This window comes from Chrysemys picta, chromosome 2, assembly GCF_011386835.1.
Source record: "Chrysemys picta bellii isolate R12L10 chromosome 2, ASM1138683v2, whole genome shotgun sequence".
Lineage (NCBI taxonomy): Eukaryota > Metazoa > Chordata > Testudines > Emydidae > Chrysemys > Chrysemys picta.
Genome location: NC_088792.1, coordinates 81,522,671 through 81,543,661, shown reverse-complemented (window position 1 = coordinate 81,543,661; position 20,991 = coordinate 81,522,671). Strand labels below are relative to the sequence as shown.

At 47.4% G+C, this 20,991-nt stretch overlaps 2 protein-coding genes across 7 annotated transcripts in view; both read right to left on the bottom strand.

Annotated features, from left to right (window-relative positions):
- LOC101953884 (collagen alpha-6(VI) chain) overlaps nt 1-20,991 on the bottom strand; it is a 298,199-nt gene that overhangs the window by 180,860 nt on the left and 96,348 nt on the right.
- The window catches only part of LOC101953593 (collagen alpha-6(VI) chain-like), a 268,888-nt gene continuing 248,320 nt past the window's right edge, over nt 424-20,991 (bottom strand). For 6 of the 7 annotated variants that reach the window (XM_065583596.1, XM_065583595.1, XM_065583594.1 and 3 more), the window contains one exon: nt 424-4,518. In XM_065583596.1, the coding sequence (XP_065439668.1) occupies nt 4,329-4,518 (190 nt within the window). In that variant the 3' untranslated portion in view covers nt 424-4,328. The remainder of the gene's footprint in view (nt 4,519-20,991) is intronic. The other variant, XM_065583598.1, reaches the window with a different exon arrangement.

Genomic DNA, 20,991 nt, shown 5'->3' with positions numbered 1-20,991 from the left:
AATGAACGTGTAAAGCACAGACTGAGTGATGGGTAATGTTTTCTTATTCCATTATACATGTCTTTTTCTTGCACAAAACAGAGATGATTTTATATCCAGGCAGCCGGGAGTTTTTAGGTACATCATGAGCAGACAATTTTGTCTCTTGTATGTAAGTAATGACTTGTAAAGAAACAAGGCTCTCCCATCATGATCAAATATCAGGGGGGTAGCCGTGTTAGTCTGTATCTACAAAAACAACAAGGAGTCTGGTGGCACCTTGAAGACTAACAAATAAATCTGTTAGGTCTTTAAGGTGCCACCAGACTCCTTGTTGCCATCATGATCACTGCATCTTCTCTTGTTCTTAACACAGAAGATTTGATGGGAATAGCACTGAGTATTAGTTTTAGCTAGTATGATCACATGAAACAAGACACCATCTGAATTTTCAGGTAGATTGTTTAATTGGTACCATGACATGTTGCATAACCTGCATTAAAAAGCTCAGTATGATGCCAGCATCGTAACAGAGAGTACATTTTACAACTGTCCCCATACAGTTTTTAAATGTCTTTCACCAATTAGAGGTTACAGATACATTTAAAAAAAAAAAACTGAGACAAGCATGGCAACTTCAAAACTAGAAGGGTGAAACCATTAACCAGATCTGAACCCTGTATACAATTCAATATGTGCATGTGGCTCTCAGAAATAATGCATAGTATTTTGTACTGTAGCCCCAAATTATGTGTTTTATACTTTTATGAGAAGTTTTGTTAACTTCAACAGTGCTAGTTGGAGGGACATAGTGGTGAGCCAAAATTCAGATCCTCAACAGATGTGTTGGCAGACAACACTGACAATTTCAGCAAATCTCTTTTCAATTCCTAATATCAAGGTACTGTTATTTGTGCACTCACTCACTCACTCACCAGTACCTTTTTCCTACAAAAAATGTAATTCTCAGGTGTCTTCTTAAGTCAGAAAAATAAAATATTTTCTTATACTACTCTCTAGACCAAAAAACTGGTCTAAATTGTGAACATTTTTATTTGAAAGAATTTGGGGTCTGAAGCTTTGAACAATGACTATCAGGCATGCTTACTACTGTGAAGAGTCACCTAGGCCGGGTCATAAGAGTTTGAGAAATGGGACTTTTGTTCCTTGGAGTGCACTGATATTCAAAGCCTGATCCCACTAAAGCCAGTGGTTTATACCCCCAGAGACTTCAGTAGTAATTTTGTTTAAATTTTCCTTTTTGGAACAAAGATACACAGAATACATATAACCAATCTCTCTTCTTTTCCACAATTGGCACAACATAATTCTAGGTTCAAGAGTTTACTCCAAGAGAAACTAACAACTATACAGTAATATGGGAAGGATAGATTGATGGTCTCACTAACTGCTCAAAGTACTTAACGTACCAGTTAAAATGCAATGAGCTACTGTATACGTATGCTGCCCATTTTTAAATATTTGTGTACTAACACTGAAATGAAGCTTTGTAAATGTACAACAAACCTGGATGTTACAATATTTTTGGTGACTATTTGACATCACATCAGTCTGAAACTTGATATATTGTGGCATATGAAACTAAATTCCATTTAGCCACTTTTTAATATTGAGACTGTAAAATTGAATAGGGTCCATGTAGCTATGAAGACAAGTAGAGTTGTACAAGTTCTGTCCCATGAAACCTGCAATTCTGAATTTTGTTGTTGTTCCAAATCAGAACAAGCAGTTGGAAATACAAAGTTTTCTGTGGAATAGACTTTTTGAAAACTTCTAGACTGGCACACTGGCCAGACCGTCGGGAGCCAATCTGCTTGGTTTTCATCAAAACTTATGATGGAATAGAGACATTCCTGTAGAATGCTTCAATTCCATGGACTCAACATTTTTTGATGGAAAAAACATGTACATTGGAAAGTATATTTTACAAGCCCTATGCTTATGACTTTGGTGTTTTGTTTGTTTTAAGGCAGACGAGATGCTCCATGTTAAAGACACACTGTTCTTTTAGAGTTCTCCTTGATCTAAAAGAAGTAATTCAGTCACCAATTGCATAGTTACTCTATCTGGAAAAGCACAGCAGTGACTAATAAGCCTTCTTCCTATCTTTACACAATACAACGTACACCTGTAGAAGGAGTATGGAAAGTAAAGTTTCACTGAAAAGAATTTGCACTGCAGTTTACTCATTGAAAGAGGAGAGTGTTACACACATTCATGCCTCACATCTTGCCAGCCAACTCCAACAAAGCACAACTGACCTGGAGACTAGACAGTTCCTTAAGGGCCTGACCCTGTTAATTTCCAAGTGTCCTCACCTTCCACTGAAGTGAATGGGAGTTGAGCACATTCAGTACTATACAGGAGCAGACCCTACGTGCATAGGGATAGAGATATTCAAGTTTTTAAAAATACAGTCTTGTCCATTTTTAAAGGAATAAAATGATTCTGTATCTGACAGATCATGTCCACATTTCTTCCATGATTTCCACCAATAAACTATTGTAGGAGGCAGCGATGGGAATTTTTATAGGTCAGAACCATGCAGCATAGTCAGTTTCTTCAGCCCAGTGCCATATTTAACCATTTCATTGTTTAAAATGCTTTGGTTCAAGCCATCTATAAAACAAAAACAAAAAGAGCCTTCTCTTTAGGATGAGACTGTCCATACAGAGGATTAAAAAGCCTTGTTTTCAATACCGTTGCTTTTCTCTTTTTCCTATAAGCATTGTATTAAGGTAGAGTATATCTTTTCAAAACAGTGAGTGATGGCCAAATCTTGGCTCTTGCCACAGCCTGAGCATGTGCTATGGCGCCTCTCAAAAAGGGCCAGGATGGGAAGAAGTCTCTAGCCAGCTGATGAAGCCAGTCTTTCCTCTGCTAGGAGGAGCGGCAAGATGGCCAGATGCAGTGGCTCTATTAGTGCCCTCACTTCTCCCTGAGACTGAGCCCAATCCCCCCAGTCCCCAAACTACATACACTACTTCCGCAGTTGGCAGAAATGTGGAATTATGGGTAGGCTTTCCACCTCTGAGAACAAAACCAATGAACTATATCCATCATGGGGATGGGGAGGAGGAGATGTCTGAGGATGTGAACAAGCGCTACACAACAAAGGAGTCTATAAAACTAATAAGGTCAGAGAAAGATGATGCATGTGTGCTACATAGTAGAGATGCAGTTGCAAATGAGCATCCATTCAATCCCCATCACAACAGTACCTGACACTACACTCCACGGAAATCTCTACAGCTATTTTCAAAGGATATGCAAGGGCCATGAAGGAAACAAAAATATTTCAGAAACACGTCAATCAGAGCAGTGGATGTGCAATACCTCTGAAAATTAGGTCACTTATTTATGTGCTTAACTTCAGGCAGCCAAGTTTGAAAGCGGGAGCCTTAACCTCTTTGGGCTTCTGTTTCCCCATCCATTAACAGGAGATCACAGTCTTTGCTCCTGTAGAGCATTTTAGGCCCGCAGATGAAACGTGCTGTGTAAGTGCTAAGCATTGTAGTGCAGTGAGCTGGAAAGCAGTAGTGAATGCTAGCCATTTGCTTTTCAATTTGCTAGATATTTTACAAGAATATTTTTATTTCCACTTCTTCTAACTGCCATAATATTTATCCATGAGCCTTTGTATGCAGCTCCCTTCACAGCATTCTGAGAACAGAATGTGCTGATGACCAGTAAACTGTAGTGGCTGCAGATCCAGCCAAAATCCTAATTGTGTTTATAATACATGAGCGTAGGCATTCTTGCTTAGTATTATTTGAACACTATCGTGTTCACATCCTTAATATTAGTTCATTTTGAAGGGTCACAACAGTTCAGGTGGACCAGGTCTTAAGATTTTACTGAGAGTGCTTGTTTCAATGAGAATATTTGGGTTTGGGGTAAGAGGAGGCCATGGTCGAACCACATAAGAGGCTGTCCCACCTCATGTTGGGAAACAGCCACAGGAGGGCGACTAAGAGGATCATGTGTAGCTGAAGGTAGCTTAGAATGGGCCTGGAGCCTTGAAACAGCTCTGTGCTTGGAGGCTAACTGACTGAGAAGGTAAGTGGCAACAGGAAATTCTGCCTGCTTGTGTAGGAGCCCTTTTCCTGTCATGCTGGTGCTGAATCAGTGAGTTTACAGAGGGCAGAGAAGAGGTTAGGTTGATGGCAGGAAGAGGAGGAGGAGACCGAGAAGAGCTGGTATATTTGGCTCCTTTCCCTCAGCTCAAATTTCTTATAAGGTGTGAAGTCATCCATAGGGTTCCAAAGGTTAAACTGTCCATCCTGCTCAGTGAGGTTTAAGCAGACATTCCCCTTCCTTTCCTTACATCAGACATAACTCACGTTATCTTTCCTTCCGTGTGTTTTGGTAGCATTCTCCATTATGTCAGTAGTTACCAAGGACTGATGTGTACTGCTGGCAAAACCGTTGGTGTTTAGAGGACCATTGCTTACGTCATCCTGGAACATCAGTGTTGCATGCCCAGAAACAGCGTATTCAGCATCAGCTATGGCATCAACTCCTGACCAACTGTCATCTATGATAGCTCTGGGGATAAAAAAACAGGAAACATTTTGGCCTGGCAGGACGACTCAAAAATAGCTGGTATTAGCTAATGTCCTCTGTTTCAATGTCTGCCCTTTTCCTTAGGTTGAGTTAAGACTTGAACATCTCAGGGAAGAGGTATTCAGATTTCAATAAGGGCTCGTCTTCACCATTTGTAGCAAGCAGGGTATGAATCTACCCTGCCCTGCAGTAGGTATCTGTGTAGACCCTGCTGCTGTGCACTAACAGTTCGCTAGTGCACTGAGAGAGTAGCTAAAAGCACGCTAAGGAACTGTTAGTGTGCATCAGCAAGGTCTACACAGACAGTGAATAGCGGGCTAGCGAAGGTCAGATTTACACCACAGCCTGCTGCAAACTAAACGTTCATGTGGACAAGCCCTAAGATCTGGAACAATACGTACCCCCCAAACAATCAACCACTGGTGTTGGGGCAGGTGATGCTTTGCACAAATGAGCTCTGCAGGACAAGCGGAAATCAGGCAGGAGGAGAATTTTGTATCTGGTTTTAATGAAAACGTTTTAAAATCTTTGTTGCAATTCTATAGTTTTCAATTTTTTTTGTAAACGACTGATAATTTTGATGGCAGAACATGAAATTACTGCTCAACACAACTACTCATGTGCATAAAGTGAAGCACATCTGTGAGAGTTTGCAGGTTCAGGGCCTTTGATAGGAATCCCTACCCAGGAGAACTAGGCGCTCTCATCAATTTACCCATATGTAACAACAAGTCATAATAAAATAAGTGTCTGGACTCACACATGTGGTTGGTCCCTTAGTGCATATTCTGGTTTCTGAGAGCGAGCTCTGGTACAAATTCTCCTGAGCTCTACTGGTGGATATTTGTTGCTTGCACCTGTCAAGAAAACAAGACATAGTAACAAAATGTACCAACTCAATGCAATTTGAAACAGTTTTCACACAACTTTTCCTCTTCTGCCCCCACGTATCTTCATTCACCCAGCACGGTTGTACTAAATACTGAAAGCAGTAACACAAATTACTGGCAGAGCTTGCAAGGGCTTATACTCAGTGTGATGTATTTCTGTTTGGATGGAACACAATAACTTTTGGATGTCACAGTCAAGTGATTATAAAATCTCAGGGAATGGTCTAGACATAAGAACATAAGGGGTCAACAAACATGTGGACAAGGGGGACCCAGTGTACTTAGATTTCCAGAAAGCCTTTGACAAGGTCCCTCACCAAAGGCTCTTAAGTAAAGTAAGTTGTCGTGGGATAAAAGGGAAGGTCCTTTCATGGATTGAGAACTGGTTAAAAGACCGGGAACAAAGGGTAGGAATTAATGGTAAATTCTCAGAATGGAGAGTGGTAACTAGTGGTGTTCCCCAAGGGTCAGTCCTCAGACCGATCCTATTCAACTTATTTATAAAAGATCAGGAGAAAGGGGTAAATAGTGAGGTGGCAAAGTTTGCAGATGATACTAAACTGCTCAAGATAGTTAAGACCAAAGCAGACTGTGATGAACTTCAAAAAGATCTCACAAAACTAAGTGATTGGGCAACAAAATGGCAAATGAAATTTAATGTGGATAAATATAAAGTATGCACATTGGAAAAAATAACCCCAACTATACATACAATATGATGGGGGCTAATTTAGCTACAACAAGTCAGGAAAAAGATCTTGGAGTCGCTGTGGATAGTTCTCTGAAGATGTCCGTGCAGTCTGCAGAGGCGGTCAAAAAAGTAAACAGGATGTTAGGGATCATTAAAAAGGGGATAGAGAATAAGACTGAATATATTATTGCCCTTATATAAATCGATGGTATGCCCACATCTCAAATACTGCGTACAGATGTGGTCTCCTCATCTAAAAAAAAGATATACTGGCACTGGGAAAGGTTCAGAAAAGGGCAACTAAAATGATTAGGGGTTTGGAACGGGTCCCATATGAGGAGAGATTAAAGAGGCTAGGACTCTTCAGCTTGGAAAAGAGGAGACTAAGGGGGGATATGATAGAGGTATATAAAATCATGAGTGATGTGGAAAAAATGGATAAGGAAAAGTTATGTACTTATTCCCATAATACAAGAACTATGGGTCACCAAATGAAATTAATAGGCAGCAGGTTTAAAACAAATACAAGGAAGTTCTTCTTCACGCAGCGCACAGTCAACTTGTGGAACTCCTTACCTGAGGAGGTTGTGAAGGCTAGGACTATAACAGCGTTTAAAAGAGAACTGGATAAATTCATGGTGGTTAAGTCCATTAATGGCTATTAGCCAGGATGGGTAAGGAATGGTGTCCCTAGCCTCTGTTTGTCAGAGGGTGGAGATGGATGGCAGGAGAGAGATCACTTGATCATTGCCTGTTGGTCCGCTCCCTCTGGGGCACCTGGCATTGGCCACTGTCGGTAGACAGGATACTGGGCTAGATGGACCTTTGGTCTGACCCGGTATGGCCGTTCTTATGTTCATAAGAACAGCCATACCGGGTCAGACCATAGGTCCATCTAGCCCAGTATCCTGTCTTCCAATAGTGGCCAGTGCCAGGTTCCCCAGAGGGAATGAACAGAACGGACAATCACCAAGTGATCCATTCCCTGCAGCCCACTCCCAGCCTCTGGCAAACAGAGGCTAAGGACACCATCCCTGCTCATCCTGGCTAATAGCCATTGATGGACTTAATCACCATGGATTTATCTAGGCTTCAATGGGCAGAATCCTACTAATTTTGGTGAAAATTGGAAGGGGGAAAAAATCTGAAAGGGGCGGCGGGGGGGGGGGGGGGGAAACGTGTGTAGCCCCTGGCATCTGATTGTAGACCTAGCAGCTTCAAGCACCTCTGTAATTGTGTACAAATCAAAGAACTACTTGATGGCTGCCATTAATGCTTTCTATTATAACAACACCCCCCACCCTCATCTCAGCTCTGCCTATCCTCCCAATACAGTTTTAAAATGCTGACGAGAGAGAGAGAGAGAGAGAGAGAGAGAGAGAAGTAGAATCAGAACAGTGGCATGGGGGCACATGCAGCCCCTGAGATGAGAGCTCCTCGTATAAAGGAGGGGGATTGCAGGGAGTTTCTGAAATAGGAAATGGGATGGTGGCACATAGGGATTCTGTGTGGAGGGTAGAGGAATGCAAGAAGCTCCTGGTGTGGGTAATGTGCTTGGCCTACAGAAATAACAAGTGTGCAACTCTCTAGTATGCTTAAGCTTTAAAAGTAATGTTGGTACATTAAATTACAACATTTCTTATAGTTCACTGGTTTGATAAGAGAAGAGAACAGGCCTATTGGCAAACTCAGTTTAAATACCATCTGTTTCTTTATGCATAGGCACCATTTTTTAGACACATTCACACCATAAGGCTATTAGAAGCTATGATTAGTTTATAGTACATTTGTTCTCTCACCCTTGCAATTCAGTCCTTCTCAAAGGCTTACGTTTGCTTAGGGATCTAAAAATAATTCAAATGTGTCTATGTTAAGCTGAGGACTTCAGGATCATAGTCCAATTATGCTCTATAGTCTCCTCCAGTATCATTCCATCAATGAGTCTGCAAGGGCTGCTGCGATGCGTAAGCAGCATAGATTGTACTAAATACATCCCCCATCTGCAGGTTCTTCTGATGTGTAGTCAAGTGATCCAAGATCACAACAACTTTTCTGACATATCACTGTGTTGATCTACTACTAGGTCAGCATTTTTTCTGTTTATTGAATAAATGGAAGGCCCAGGGAACTTATAATAGGGTATCAAGCACTCAACCTAGGTCACTGGTCCAATCTGTGGAAGAAGCTAGAAGTGACCTAAAGTGGCATCTTAGGTGGTCTATGTGAAATAAGGTTGGTGGCCTTAGTTCAATTCCTAATGGAGAGATTTCCCATCACAAAACCTATTGACATCACCAGTGTTGACTGTCTTATTAGACAGCCCTAGGAACGAACAAGCATGGAATTGAACCACTCTTTCACCCCTTAAGTATTTAAGTTGATCCACTGAGGAACTCTGGAATGGGAAACTTGCATTGAAGTCTCCATGCTAAACACATTTGTGAATCTATGGAAGACTAATGTCCAAGGTTATCAACCTAACCTCTTTCATGAGTTGCTGGACAGTCACTGAAGAACAATGAAACAGCATTAATATAATAACTTACGCCTGAGGAGATGCACAAATGGTTTCATAAACCTCACTACGTATTCAAGTTCAGGCTTATGAACTCTGCCCAGCTGAATCAAATGTTGTTCCAGGGGAATACTAGCCATCTCTTCCAATTCCATGTCGTTATATACATGTCCTAATGAAATTACAAACAGAGCATATCCTTGGCACTTGGCTCTCAGAGATGCCTCCTTTAATATGTCTTTGTCCCACTGACTTGTTTCTCCAGCAGATATAACAATAATAGCCTTGTGTTGTCTGGAGTGGGGTGCAGTTAAGAAAACATTATCAATTGTCCACTGTATGGCATGGCCAAGAGCAGCTGCTCCATTCAGCTGTTGAACAGATTCTTGGATATGTCTTTTCATTAACTGTCTCTTCTTGTAGGTGACAAAGTCAAATTCTTTCTTTACAGGGTTCCGCCCCATTCGGGGTTTGAAACCTGGTGGAGCATGGCTCACCACAGCCACCCTATCACCTGTGGAAGAAGTCTCTGGCTCAGAGGAAATGTCAAAGTTATCAAGTACTCTGCTCAAGAAGTTTTTCACTTTCTCAAATTCGGCACCACTCATTTTCCGTGAGCTATCCAAAACGAAAGCAGCATCCACATATGCCGGTGGTGATCGGGATCTGCGGCGTTCACAAAACTCATCTGGTTTACATTTGTCTGCAAATTAACAGAAAATTAGTTTGTACTTCTCTCTTTAAGAAACAAAGTGTGACAAGAGAAATGGCATCTGAGGTCTCAGTTCCGGAGAGGATTAAAGAGCCTAAACTTAAAGTATTAACAACCATCTTCTACATCTGTGAAAATTATGTATAATTAAAATCAGAAAGCTAAGGGACTGTGAAATAATCCGCTCCTCCCAAGATTAGCCCTTATTACTAGGGTTGTTGATTAATCACAGTTAACTCACGCTATTAATCAGTTTTAATCGCACTGTTAAACAATAGAATATTAATTGAAATGTATTAAATATTGTGGATGTTTTTCTACATTTTCATATATATTGTATTGTGTTATAATTGAAATCAGTGTATATTATTTTTTATTACAAATATTTGCACTGTAAAAATGATAAATGAAAGAAATAGTATTTTTCAGTTTACCTCATTCAAGTACTGTAGTGCAATCTCTTTGTTATGGAAGTGCAACTTACAAATGTAGATTTTTTTTGTTACATAATTGCACTCAAAAACAATGTAAAACTTCAGAGCCTACAAGTCCACTCAGTCCTACTTCTTGTTCAGCCAGTCACTAAGACAAACAAGTTTGTTTACTTTTACGGGAGATAACGCTGCCTGCTTTTTATTTACAATGTCACCTGAAAATGAGAACACGTGTTCACATGGCACTGTTGTAGCTGGCATTGCAAGGTATTTACATACCAGATATCCTCAACATTCGTATGCACCTTCATGCTTTGGCCACTATTCCAGAGGACATGCTTCCATTCCGATGACGCTCGTTAAAAACAACAACAAATCTGTTAATTAAATTTGTGACCAGGACCAACTCCAGGCACCAGTTTGCCAAGCAGGTGCTTGGGGTGGCCACTCCAGAGAGGGGCGGCAGGTCCAACTATTCGGAGGCAATTCGGCGTACGGTCCCTTACTCCCGCTCGGAGTGAAGGACCTTCCGCCGAATTGCCGCCACAGATCGCGATTGCGGCTTTTTTTTTTTGGGCTGCTTGGGGCGGCCAAAACCCTGGAGCCGGCCCTATTTGTGACTGAACTTCTTGGGTGGGGGGGACTGTTTGTCTCCTGCTCTATTTTACCCGCATTCTGCCATATATTTCATGTTATAGCAGTCTCGGATGATGACCCAGCACATGTGGTTCATTTTAAGAACAGTTTCACTGCAGATTTCACAAAACGCAAAGAAGGTACCAATGTGAGATTTCTAAAGATAGTTACAGCATTCGACCCAAGGTTTAAGAATTGAAGTGGCTTCCAAAATCTGAGAGGGACAAGGCATGGCACATGCTTTCAGATGCAACACCCTGATGCGGAAACTACAGAACTCGAACCACCAAAAAAGAAAATCAACCTTCTGCTGGTGGCATCTGACTCAGATAATGAAAATGAACATGCGTTGGTCCACACTGCTTTGGATAATTATCGAGCAGAACCCATCATCAGCATGGACCCATGTCCTCTGGAATGGTGTTTGAAGCATGAAGGGACATATGAATCGTTAGTGCATCTGGCACGTAAATATCTTGCACCACCAGCTACAACAGTGCCATGCGAACGCCTGTTCTCACTTTCAGGTGACATTGTAAACAAGAAGCGGGCAGCATCATCTCCTGCAAATGTAAACAAACTTGTTTGTCTGAGCGATTGGCTGAACAAGAAGTAGGTGTGAGGGTTTACGCCCCTCGTTACAGGGTAGCACGGTCTAGCAGCTAGAGTCCATATAACCGCCCCTGGTTGCAGGGCAGCACAGCCTAGTGGCCAGAGTCCATAGAATTGCCCCTGGTTGCAGGGCAGCCCGGCCTAGTGGCCAGAGTCCATGGAACAAGCCCTCGTTACAGGGCTGTAGGACTTTACTACTGGCCCAGCGGGGGGGTCCTACCAAAACACGCTGAGGCTTACCGGGGGCAAGGTACCAGTCCGTCACCTCCCCCGGGTCGCTTCCTACCAGCTTGGGAGTTGGGGTCTCCCACGGATCCCAGGGTTCTCCGCGGGTCTCCGGGTCCGTTGCCTCCCCTGGTTCCTCCTGCAGTAGGGGTTCGTGCCGGTCTGTAGAAGCCTCTGTTCCCGGCACCTTCAAGAGCGTCGGCTGGTCCTCTGCAGGAGCTTCCCAGTTAGGTCCTTCCCCTGTGGCCACCAGCCTAGACTGAGCTGAATTCCCTCCCTTTATACTCCCTGAGCACTTGGAGCATGCCCAGTACGAACAGGGCGGGACTTCCTCCATCAGAGCTACTGGCATGATGTCGCTGGGGCTAGTGCAGGGCGGGGCTGCCCCGTCACACACCCTTCCGCTTAAGAGGGATCCCTCGGGTTGGTCCGCCCCCTCCTCCCAGTCTGGAAAAGAAATCCGCGTTAGCGTGCACTTTACCCGGGCAATGAAATACGCGGAAGTCATAGGGTTGAAGTGAGAGGTACCAATGTAGTATCCGGGGGTTCGCGTCCTTCATACTATTTATCCATCATAAGGGGGCATGGTCTGCGATCAGCCTGAAGTTATTCCCCAACAGATAATAACGTAGGGCGTCGATGGCCCATCTCACCGCCAGGGCCTCTTTCTCTATTGTGGAGTACCGTTGCTCCCGGGGGAACAGCTTACGGCTTAAATACAGTATCGGGTGTTCTTCCCCGTCCAATTTCTGGGAGGGTACGGCCCCCAGGCCTACTTCCGAGGCATCTGTCTGAAGTATAAATTCTTTTGAAAAGTCTGGGTGTCGCAGGACCGGCTCATGTGTGAGTCGTTCTTTCAGAGCTTCGAAGGCTTCGTTGCACTCTTCTGACCACTGCACTTGTCGAGGCTGCAAGTTCTTTGTCAGGTCCGACAGAGGGGCGGCTATAGATGCGAAGTCTGGCACAAAGCGGTGGTAATATCCAGCTAGGCCCAAAAACTGGCATACTTGCTTCTTCGTCTTGGGGACGGGTACATCTCTGAGGGCTTGCACTTTGCTGATTAGGGGCGTCAGTTCCCCCCCCCCCCCGTATATCCAAGGTAGGTTACCTCCTCTTTCCTGAGATGGCACTTCGCTGGGTTGGCTGTAAGGCTGGCTGATCTAAGGGCCTGCAACACCCCAGCCAGATGGCATAGGTGGTCCTCCTAGTTGTCGCTATAGACTACGTCGTCGTCTATATACACCGCCGCATATTGGTCGTGGGGTTGTAAGACCTTATTCATCAACCGCTGGAATGTAGCCATGGCTCCGTGTAGCCCGAATGGCATCATTATAAATTGGAAGAGGCCGAACGGTGTTGAGAAGGCAGTCTTCTCCTGGGAGTTTGGTGTGAGGGGGATCTGCCAGTATCCCTTGGTTAGGTCTAAGGTTGACAAGTACCTCGCTCCCCCGAGCCGCTCCAACAATTCGTCCACCCGCGGCACTGGGTATGCGTCGAAGCGGGAGATGGCACTGACCTTTCGAAAGTCAATACAAAAACAGGTAGTCCCGTCAGGCTTTGGGACTAAGACAATGGGGCTGCTCCACTCGCTCTTTGATTCCTCCACGACCCCCATCTCCAGCATTGTCTCCAGCTCCTTTTGGACTGTGTCCCACATTTTCCGAGGTAACGGCCGGTGGTGGTCTCTTACCTTCTGACCAGGAGTGGTTGCGATATGATGACTTGTAGGACAGTTCATCCTGGGCAGGCGGATAAGACATTGGGAAACTCCCCTATCAATTGCTGTATTTGCTCTCGCTGTACGGGGGCGAGGCCCGCCCCTAACGTCACCGGCCTCGGGTCCAGGGGGTCCCCTACTAGGGGTCCGAGTTCAGATTCCAGGGTGGAAGGGCCAACGAGCAGGGCTTCCAGGCCTTCAGAAGATTTACATGGTATATGCGCATCTCCCCCCATCGCCCCGGTAGCCGGACTTCGTAATCTACTGGTCCAATCCTCCGGATTACCTTGTAGGGTCCCTGCCATTTGGCTAGGAGTTTCGATTCGGCCGCTGGCAACAAAAGCAACACCCGATTCCTGGGGCCAAAACTCTGTCCCCTAGTTCTTCGGTTATAGAGGCATTCTTGGTTCACTTGTGCCTGTATCAAGTTTTCCCCGGGTGAAATCACCTAGCGTTCGTAGCCGTTCTCACAGTTGCAACACGTATTGGATGGTCCCGAGGACTCGGGTCTCCTGGGCTTTCCACTCCTCCTTCAGGAGGTCCAGGATCCCCCGGGGCTGCCTGCCGTACAGGAGTTCAAAGGGTGAAAACCCCGTCGATGCCTCGGGTACCTCCCTGATGGCGAACAGCAGGGCTGGCAACCAGGTGTCCCAATGCGTAGGGTCCTCCTCCACGAACTTCCTTAACATGGATTTGAGTGTACCATTGAAACGTTCCACCAGGCCATCGGTCTGGGGATGATAGACTGATGTCCGGAGGGTTCGTATATGGAGGAGGTGGCACAATTCCGCTATCAGTTTAGAGGACACGTTCGTGCCCATGTCCGTTAGGATTTCCGCCGGTATCCCAACTCTAGCAAAAACCTTTACTAGTTCGGTAGCGATCGCCGGCGCTGTGGCTGTCTGAAGGGGTACAGCTTCGGGGTAACGCGTCGCGTAGTCCACTAGTACTAGGATGAAGCGGTTTCCTGTCTTTCTTCTTTCAAAGGGTATGCCAACGACTGGCATAGAGATCAGGGGTACCCGGGACACACCTTTTGGTCCCGCCAGTTGGCATTCCAGGCCAGACGCGCAGTAGTCCCGGACCTCCTGGTATATGCCAGGCCAGAAGAACCGACGAGCTATCCTCTGGAGGGTCTTCTCCCGCCCCAAGTGCCCAGCCCAGGGGTTACTGTGGGCTAGTCGGAGGAGGCTTTGTCGCAGCCTCCGAGGGACCAATAGCTGACGGAAGGTCTCCTGGGCCTGCAGTTCCTGCACTACCCGATACAGGCGATCTTACCATATCTCAAAGCGTGGAGCCTGTGGGGGACCAGGGGTCGAGCCTTCGTCGGGACCCAGGCTGGTGGCCTGTTCCCAGGACCTACTTAGGGTCAGGTCCTCTCTCTGTTCTTGTACAAAGTCCACATCCCGTTCCAGTTCCATTTGAGCATCCTCGACTGACCAGGGCCTTACAGGGGGGTTGTTCGCAGAGGTCTCTCCCAGTGCCAATGTCCCTTCTCCGGGGTCATCCTGTGGCATGCGTCCGAGCAGCCCCACTCGCGGGGGCCTCAACCTGTCAGTTCGTGGGTCGGGCGGTTGGTACCTCCGGAGAATCTCCCCGAAGCCCAGCCAGTCTCGTCCCAATACTACTAGGTAGGCCAATCTGGGGGCTATGCCACGCAAAGGCCCCCCTCCCGGCGGCAGACCTCTATCTTCGCCCAGGCTGAAGGGTAAGGGCGGATGTCCCTACGTACACACGGAAGGTGGATATGGGTGTCAGAGAGTTTGAGGTTTGGGACCAGCCCCCCCTGTATGAGGGTCTGGCTGCACCCCGAGTCCACGAGCTTTCCCAGTCCTCTCTTACGGGCCCTTCTTCCGGCAACCCAGGCTTGTCTATAATTGCAGTCCATAAACGGGCAATCCTGCCGAAAATGCCCCTCTTGTCCGCACTCCCAGCACCCCTCTCGGGCGGTGGTGGGACCTGGGCCTCCACCCGGTGGGCTTCCTCTCTCTCGTGGGAGCGGGTCCCTGTGGGTCAGTACCTGGGCTGCCCTGTGTCTGGGCTCTGGACTGGGGAGCTTCCGGGTCACGGGGCGAGCGTTGGATGGTGGCTCCCAAGCCCCCGATCCCTGGGGATTTCCTTTGCCCAGTCCGCCCCTTTGTCTGGAGCTTCCTGTTGCCCGGGGTGTCGTCTCGGTCCCCTCAGCGGACAAGTAGTCTTCCATCAAGGTCACTGCCGCTGAGAGGGTTGCTGGACGATGTTGGCGTACCCAGGCCCTTCCTCCCGGGGGCAGGATCTGGGTGAACTGCTCCAGCGCCACCATCTCCACTACCTGGGGTCCGGTTAAGCCTTCTGGGTTCAACCACCTCCAACAATGGTCCCGTATCCGTTGGGCCACAGCCTGGGGCCAGGCCCCAGGAGGGTACTGTTCTTTGCGGAGACGTTGGCGATAGGTCTCTGGGCTAATGCCGGTGTGGTCCAATATGGCCGCCTTCACCCGGGGGTATTCCAGGGCCTCCCAAGGGTCGAGGTTACGGTAGGCGGCCTGGACCTGTCATGTCAGATAGGGGGCTAGTAAGGTGGCCCAGTGCTCGGGGGGCCACGTGGTGGTGGTCGCCACCCGTTCGAAGGTCACCAGAAACGCCTCCGGGTCGTCCTCTGGCCCCATCTTAGTGAGGCATACCGACAACTCCCCTACATTCTCCCTGGGTCTGGCCCCAGCAGGTACGGTGGCTGTGGTTCCTGCCGGGTGTAATAGGGTGGCCATCTGCTGAACCAGGCATTCTTGTTGCGCCTGCTGTTGGACCGCTAATTCCCAGAGGAGATGCAGCTGGTGCTCTTGATGCTGGGATATCAGCAGCTGCTGCTGGCTGGCCATCTGCTACGTCATCTGTACCTGTTGCTGCTGCTGCTGTTGGGCCACCTGCTCTTGCTGCCGTTCCAGCATCCACTTTAGGAGCTTCTCCGTCTCCGTCTTGGGGTTTAATGGAGTTCCCACAGTTAAACCCTGTTCCCACAGACCTTTCAGCAGGCCCAGATTGCTGCCCACATTCTCCACCACGTGTGAGGGTTTAAGCCCCTCATTACAGGGTAGCACGGCCTAGTGGGCAGAGTCCATATAACCGACCCTGGTTGCAGGGCAGCACGGCCTAGTGGCCAGAGTCCATAAAATTGCCCCTGGTTGCAGGGCAGCCCAGCCTAGTGGCCAGAGTCCATGGAACAAGCCCTCGTTACAGGGCTGTAGGACCTTACTACTGGCTCAGCGGGGGTGTCCTACCAAAACACGCTGAGGCTTACCGGGGGCAAGGTACCAGTCTGTCACCTACTCCGGGTTGCTTCCTACCGGCTTGGGAGTTGGGGTCTCCCACGGATCCCAGGGTTCTCCGCGGGTCTCCGGGTCCGTTGCCTCCCCTGGTTCCTCCCGCAGTAGGGGATCGTGCCGGTCTGTAGAAGCCTCTGTTCCTGGCACCTTCAAGAGCGTCGGCTGGTCTTCTGCAGGAGCTTCCCAGTTAGGTCCTCCCCCTGTGGCCACCAGACTACACTGAGCTGAATTCCCTCCCTTTATACTCCCTGAGCACTTGGAGCATGCCCAGTATGAACGGAGCGGGACTTCCTCCGTCAGAGCTACTGGCCTGATGTCACTGGGCCTAGTGCGGGGCGGGGCTGTCCCGTCACAGTAGGACTGAGTGGACTTGCAGGCTCTAAAATTTTACATTGTTTTATTTTTGAATGCATTAATTTTTTTACATAATTCTACATTTGTAAGTTCAACTTTCATGATAAAGAGATTGCACTAGAGTACTTGTGAATTGAAAAATACTATTTCTTTTGGCGGTTTTTACAGTGCAAATACTTGTAATCAAAAATAAATATAAAGTGAGCTTTGTATTCTGTGTTGTAATTGAAATCAATATATTTGAAAAATGTAGAAAACATCCAAAAATATGTAATTAAATGGTATTCTATTATTGTTCAACAGTGTGATTAGTCGCGAATAATTTTTTTAATCGCTTGACACGCCTAATTATTACATTAAAATTCCCCCCTATTCACTTGTTCTAGGACATTTGTGTCATTATTTACTTTGATGCAAATTTAGAGCCAGAAGCAACTTTGTAATACATATAAATATCCCTAAAACACAATACTCTAAAAATAACATTTATTGCAGCACTGAGAAATATGTAAGGAACTGTTCAGATGTTACAATGACCAAATATACATTGGAATTCTACTAGCAATTATCACTGAATTCTTTTTTGGGAAAATGTGTATTTAATGGCATTGAATGAGAAATAACTAAAAGGAGAAATGTCTTTGTTGAAAGAATACCACTCCGCGTATTCCGATCAGCACTCTGGGTGCAAGGTTCTATTTAGAGTTCCACATTTCGATCATGCTGGATGCTGCACACCACCCCTAAAGGCTTAAAGGTGCTCAGTACCTTCCAGAATTATATACCAAATTCCAAACCACCAAGAAACCTGTCTTCTTTCCAATGGAATAATAAGTCATCCCACTGACAAGACATGTACATTGAAAACTGCTGTAACACACCTCTTACAATGTCTTTATTCACTATAGAAAAGTATTATAAAATACCACATTGTGTGTGAAGGCAGGTGTGTTGCTTGAGTCACACTGAGTCATGTGTGTCTGCTCTGCTGATATTTCATGCACTTTACATTTCCCAAGGACCATTTTAGGACCAGATTGTCCTTAGCCCTAATGTCAATACATAGATTGTGGAAGGCACAGGGAGCATCCTATGCAAGGTCCAGGGCCAATCATGATCACTGCATTCAGGGAATGCTCTCTCCATGCATCCCCAAAGTTGCAAATCAGCCCAAAAGTGGTGGAGAGGGGTAAGGAGGAGTCAGGGCCATGGCCCCACTTCCTATCCGTGCCTGATTGGGCAGGCTGCCTGATTCCAAGGGATGGTACAATTTGCACACTTGCCCTTCTGCCTGGGGAGCTCTGTCTATCAAGGGGATTAGTGGCCTCCAGCAATGCAGTACTCTAGCTCCTGAGGTCAAAACCACCACTGAGCTCCCTCTGGGAGGATATGCATTGCCCCCTGTGAGGATCCAAGCACATGCAATTTTATCAGAAGTTTAGCAAATGCTGCAACCTTCCTTAGTTGCTTATGCACTCCTATTAAGGGTAAATTTTAAAAGTGCCGCTCAGTCTAGGGTCCCAATTTTATCGGGACTGTCCCGATATTTCCTTGTTTGTCCTGCGTCCCGACCGATGTGTGGTCAGGACTCTGGACAAACAAGGAAATGCTCTGGAGCCCGGAAGTGCTCGCGCCCCACCCCCCGCCCCGACTCCGCCCCTTCCTCCCCCCATTGGCTCCCTACCCGAATCCCCGCCTCTTCCCCAGGCTCACCATTCCTTCTCCCTCCACAAGCGCTGGAGGGAGGCCCGGGAGACACAGGGGTAGCGCGGGGCCGGGGTGAGTAAGAGTCTGGCCTGGCCCCAGTGCAGGCAGGGCAGGACTCAGTCAGGCAGTAGGGAGAGTAGGGGGCGGCCCGTGGAGCCAGGCAGCGGCTGTTCTCCCCCCTGGGCAGCGGGACTTGGGAGCAGCCGCTGCTGCAGCTCCCACTGCCGCGGGGGGGAGGAAGCGGCCGATGGCCAAGCTCGGCGGCTGCGGCTCTGGCCCGAACCCGGGCCTGCTGCGGGGACCCAGCAGCGTGCACGCTGCGCCCAGACCCTGGCCAGTCGCATCTGGGCTGCTGCTCAGCTGGTGCAATCCCGCGGCGGCCCCAGGGCGGAGGCATCGGCAGCCCAGCCCCGTTCGTTCACCTGCGGAACCCGAGTGGGACGGGGGGGCTGGGGCCTGCTGCCCCCACTCCGGGGCCGCCGCGGGATAGCACGAGCTGGGCAGCAGCCCAGACGCGACTGACCAGGGGCTGGACGCAGCGTGTGCGCTGCTGGGTCCCCGCAGCAGGCCCGGGCTCTGGGGGTTCGGGCCCGGGCGCCAGAGTCGCAGCCGCCGAGCTTGGCCATTGGCCGCTTCCTCCCCCCGCGGCAGTGGGAGCTGCAGCAGCGGCTGCTCCCGAGTCCCGCTGCCCGGGGGGGGAGAACAGCTGCCGCCTGGCCCCGCAGGCTGCCCCCCTACTCTCCCTACTGCCTGACTGAGTCCTGCCTGCTCGGGGCCAGGCCGGACTCTCACTCACCCAGGCACCGCGCTTCCCCTGCGTCTCCCGGGCCTCCCTCCAGCACTTGTGGAGGAAGGGTGGTTTTTTGGGGGTTTTTTGCCCCGCCCCCCCACCACGCTCTCCCACGTCACGCCCCCCCCGCCCCCAGCCTCCCGATATTTGACTTGAGTGATCTGGTCACCCTAGCTCAGTCTTTTAGTGTAGCTCACAGGTTTTTCAATTCAATGCAGGCCCCCTCCCTTGAAGTTCTCTAGAGACTACTTTGGAACCTCCTAGAGGAAGTTGCACTACACAGTATGGTGTCAAGTATCAGAGGGGTAGCCCTGTTAGTCTGGATCTGTAAAAATCAACAGAGGGTCCTGTGGCACCTTTAAGAGTAACAGATGTATTGGAGCATAAGCTTTCATGGGTGAATGAAGAAGCCCCTGAAGAAGTGGGCATTCACCCATGAAAGCTTATGCTCCAATACATCTGTTACTCTTAAAGGTGCCACAGGACCCTCTGTTGCTCTTTACACAGTATGGAGCACTGGAAGAGCTGCCCAGCCTGGATGTGTCCTCTGGAAGCTGGAAACATTGCTTGTTTCAATTAAATTAACCGACCCGAGTTAACAGGAAAATTAAATGAACTAAATTTTATTTTTATTTACCAAACTAGACATTGACCCTGGATCCCAAATAGCAAAACAGCCTCTTACATGGACAGAAATATTCACTAGGTTATTAAACCGCAAAATTACTTTCAGGTTAGCAATATAACAGATGAAGCATTTGATGGATTTAAACATTTTTATTAGGGCTGTCAAGTGATTAAAAAAATTAATCATGTGATTAATCGCTCTGTTAATAATAGAATACCATTTATTTAAATATTTTTGGATGTTTTCTACATTTTCAAATATATTGATTTCAATTACAACACGGAATGCAAAGTGTACAGTGCTTACTTTATATTTATTTTTGATTACAAATATTTGCAGTGTAAAAAAAAGTATTTTTCAATTAATCTAATACTAGTACTGTATTGCTTTATCATGAAAGTTGAACTTACAAATGTAGAACTGTGTACAAAAAATAACTGCACTCAAAAACAAAACAATGTAAAACTTTAGAGCCTACAAGTCCACTCAGTCCTACTCCTTCAGCGAATCGCTTAGACAAACAAGTTTGTTTACATTTGAAGGAGATAAAAAACGGTTACTCGCCTTTGTAACTGTTGTTCTTCGAAATGTGTTGCTCATATCCATTCCAATTAGGTGTGCGCGTGCCGCGTGCATGATCGTCGGAGAATTTTCTACCCTACCAACACCCGGTGGGTCGGCTGTGGAGCCCCCTGGAGTGGCGCCTTCATGGCACTGGATATATACCCCAGCCGACCCAGTGCCCCCTCAGTTCCTTCTTGCCGGCTACTCCGACAGTGGGGAAGGGGGGCGGGTTTGGAATGGATATGAGCAACACATCTCGAAGAACAACAGTTACAAAGGTGAGTAACTGTTTTTTCTTCTTCAAGTGCTCGCTCATATCGATTCCAATTAGGTGACTACCAAGCCTTACCTAGGCGGTGGGGTCGGAGTGAGACATCGCTGCGTGCAAAACCGCTGATCCGAATGCAGCATCGTCTCTGGACTGCTGTACCAGTGCATAGTGAGCGGCGAAGGTGTGGACCGATAACCAAATGGCCGCTCTACAAATGTTCTGGATCGGGATGTGAGCCAGGAAGGCAGTTGAGGAGGCTTGGGCCCTCGTGGAGTGGGTGGTAAGGCGTGGCGTTGGGGCACCAGCCAGGTCGTAGCAAGCACGAATGCAGGACGTGATCCAAGAGGAGAGGCGTTGCGAGGAGACCGGTAAGCCTTT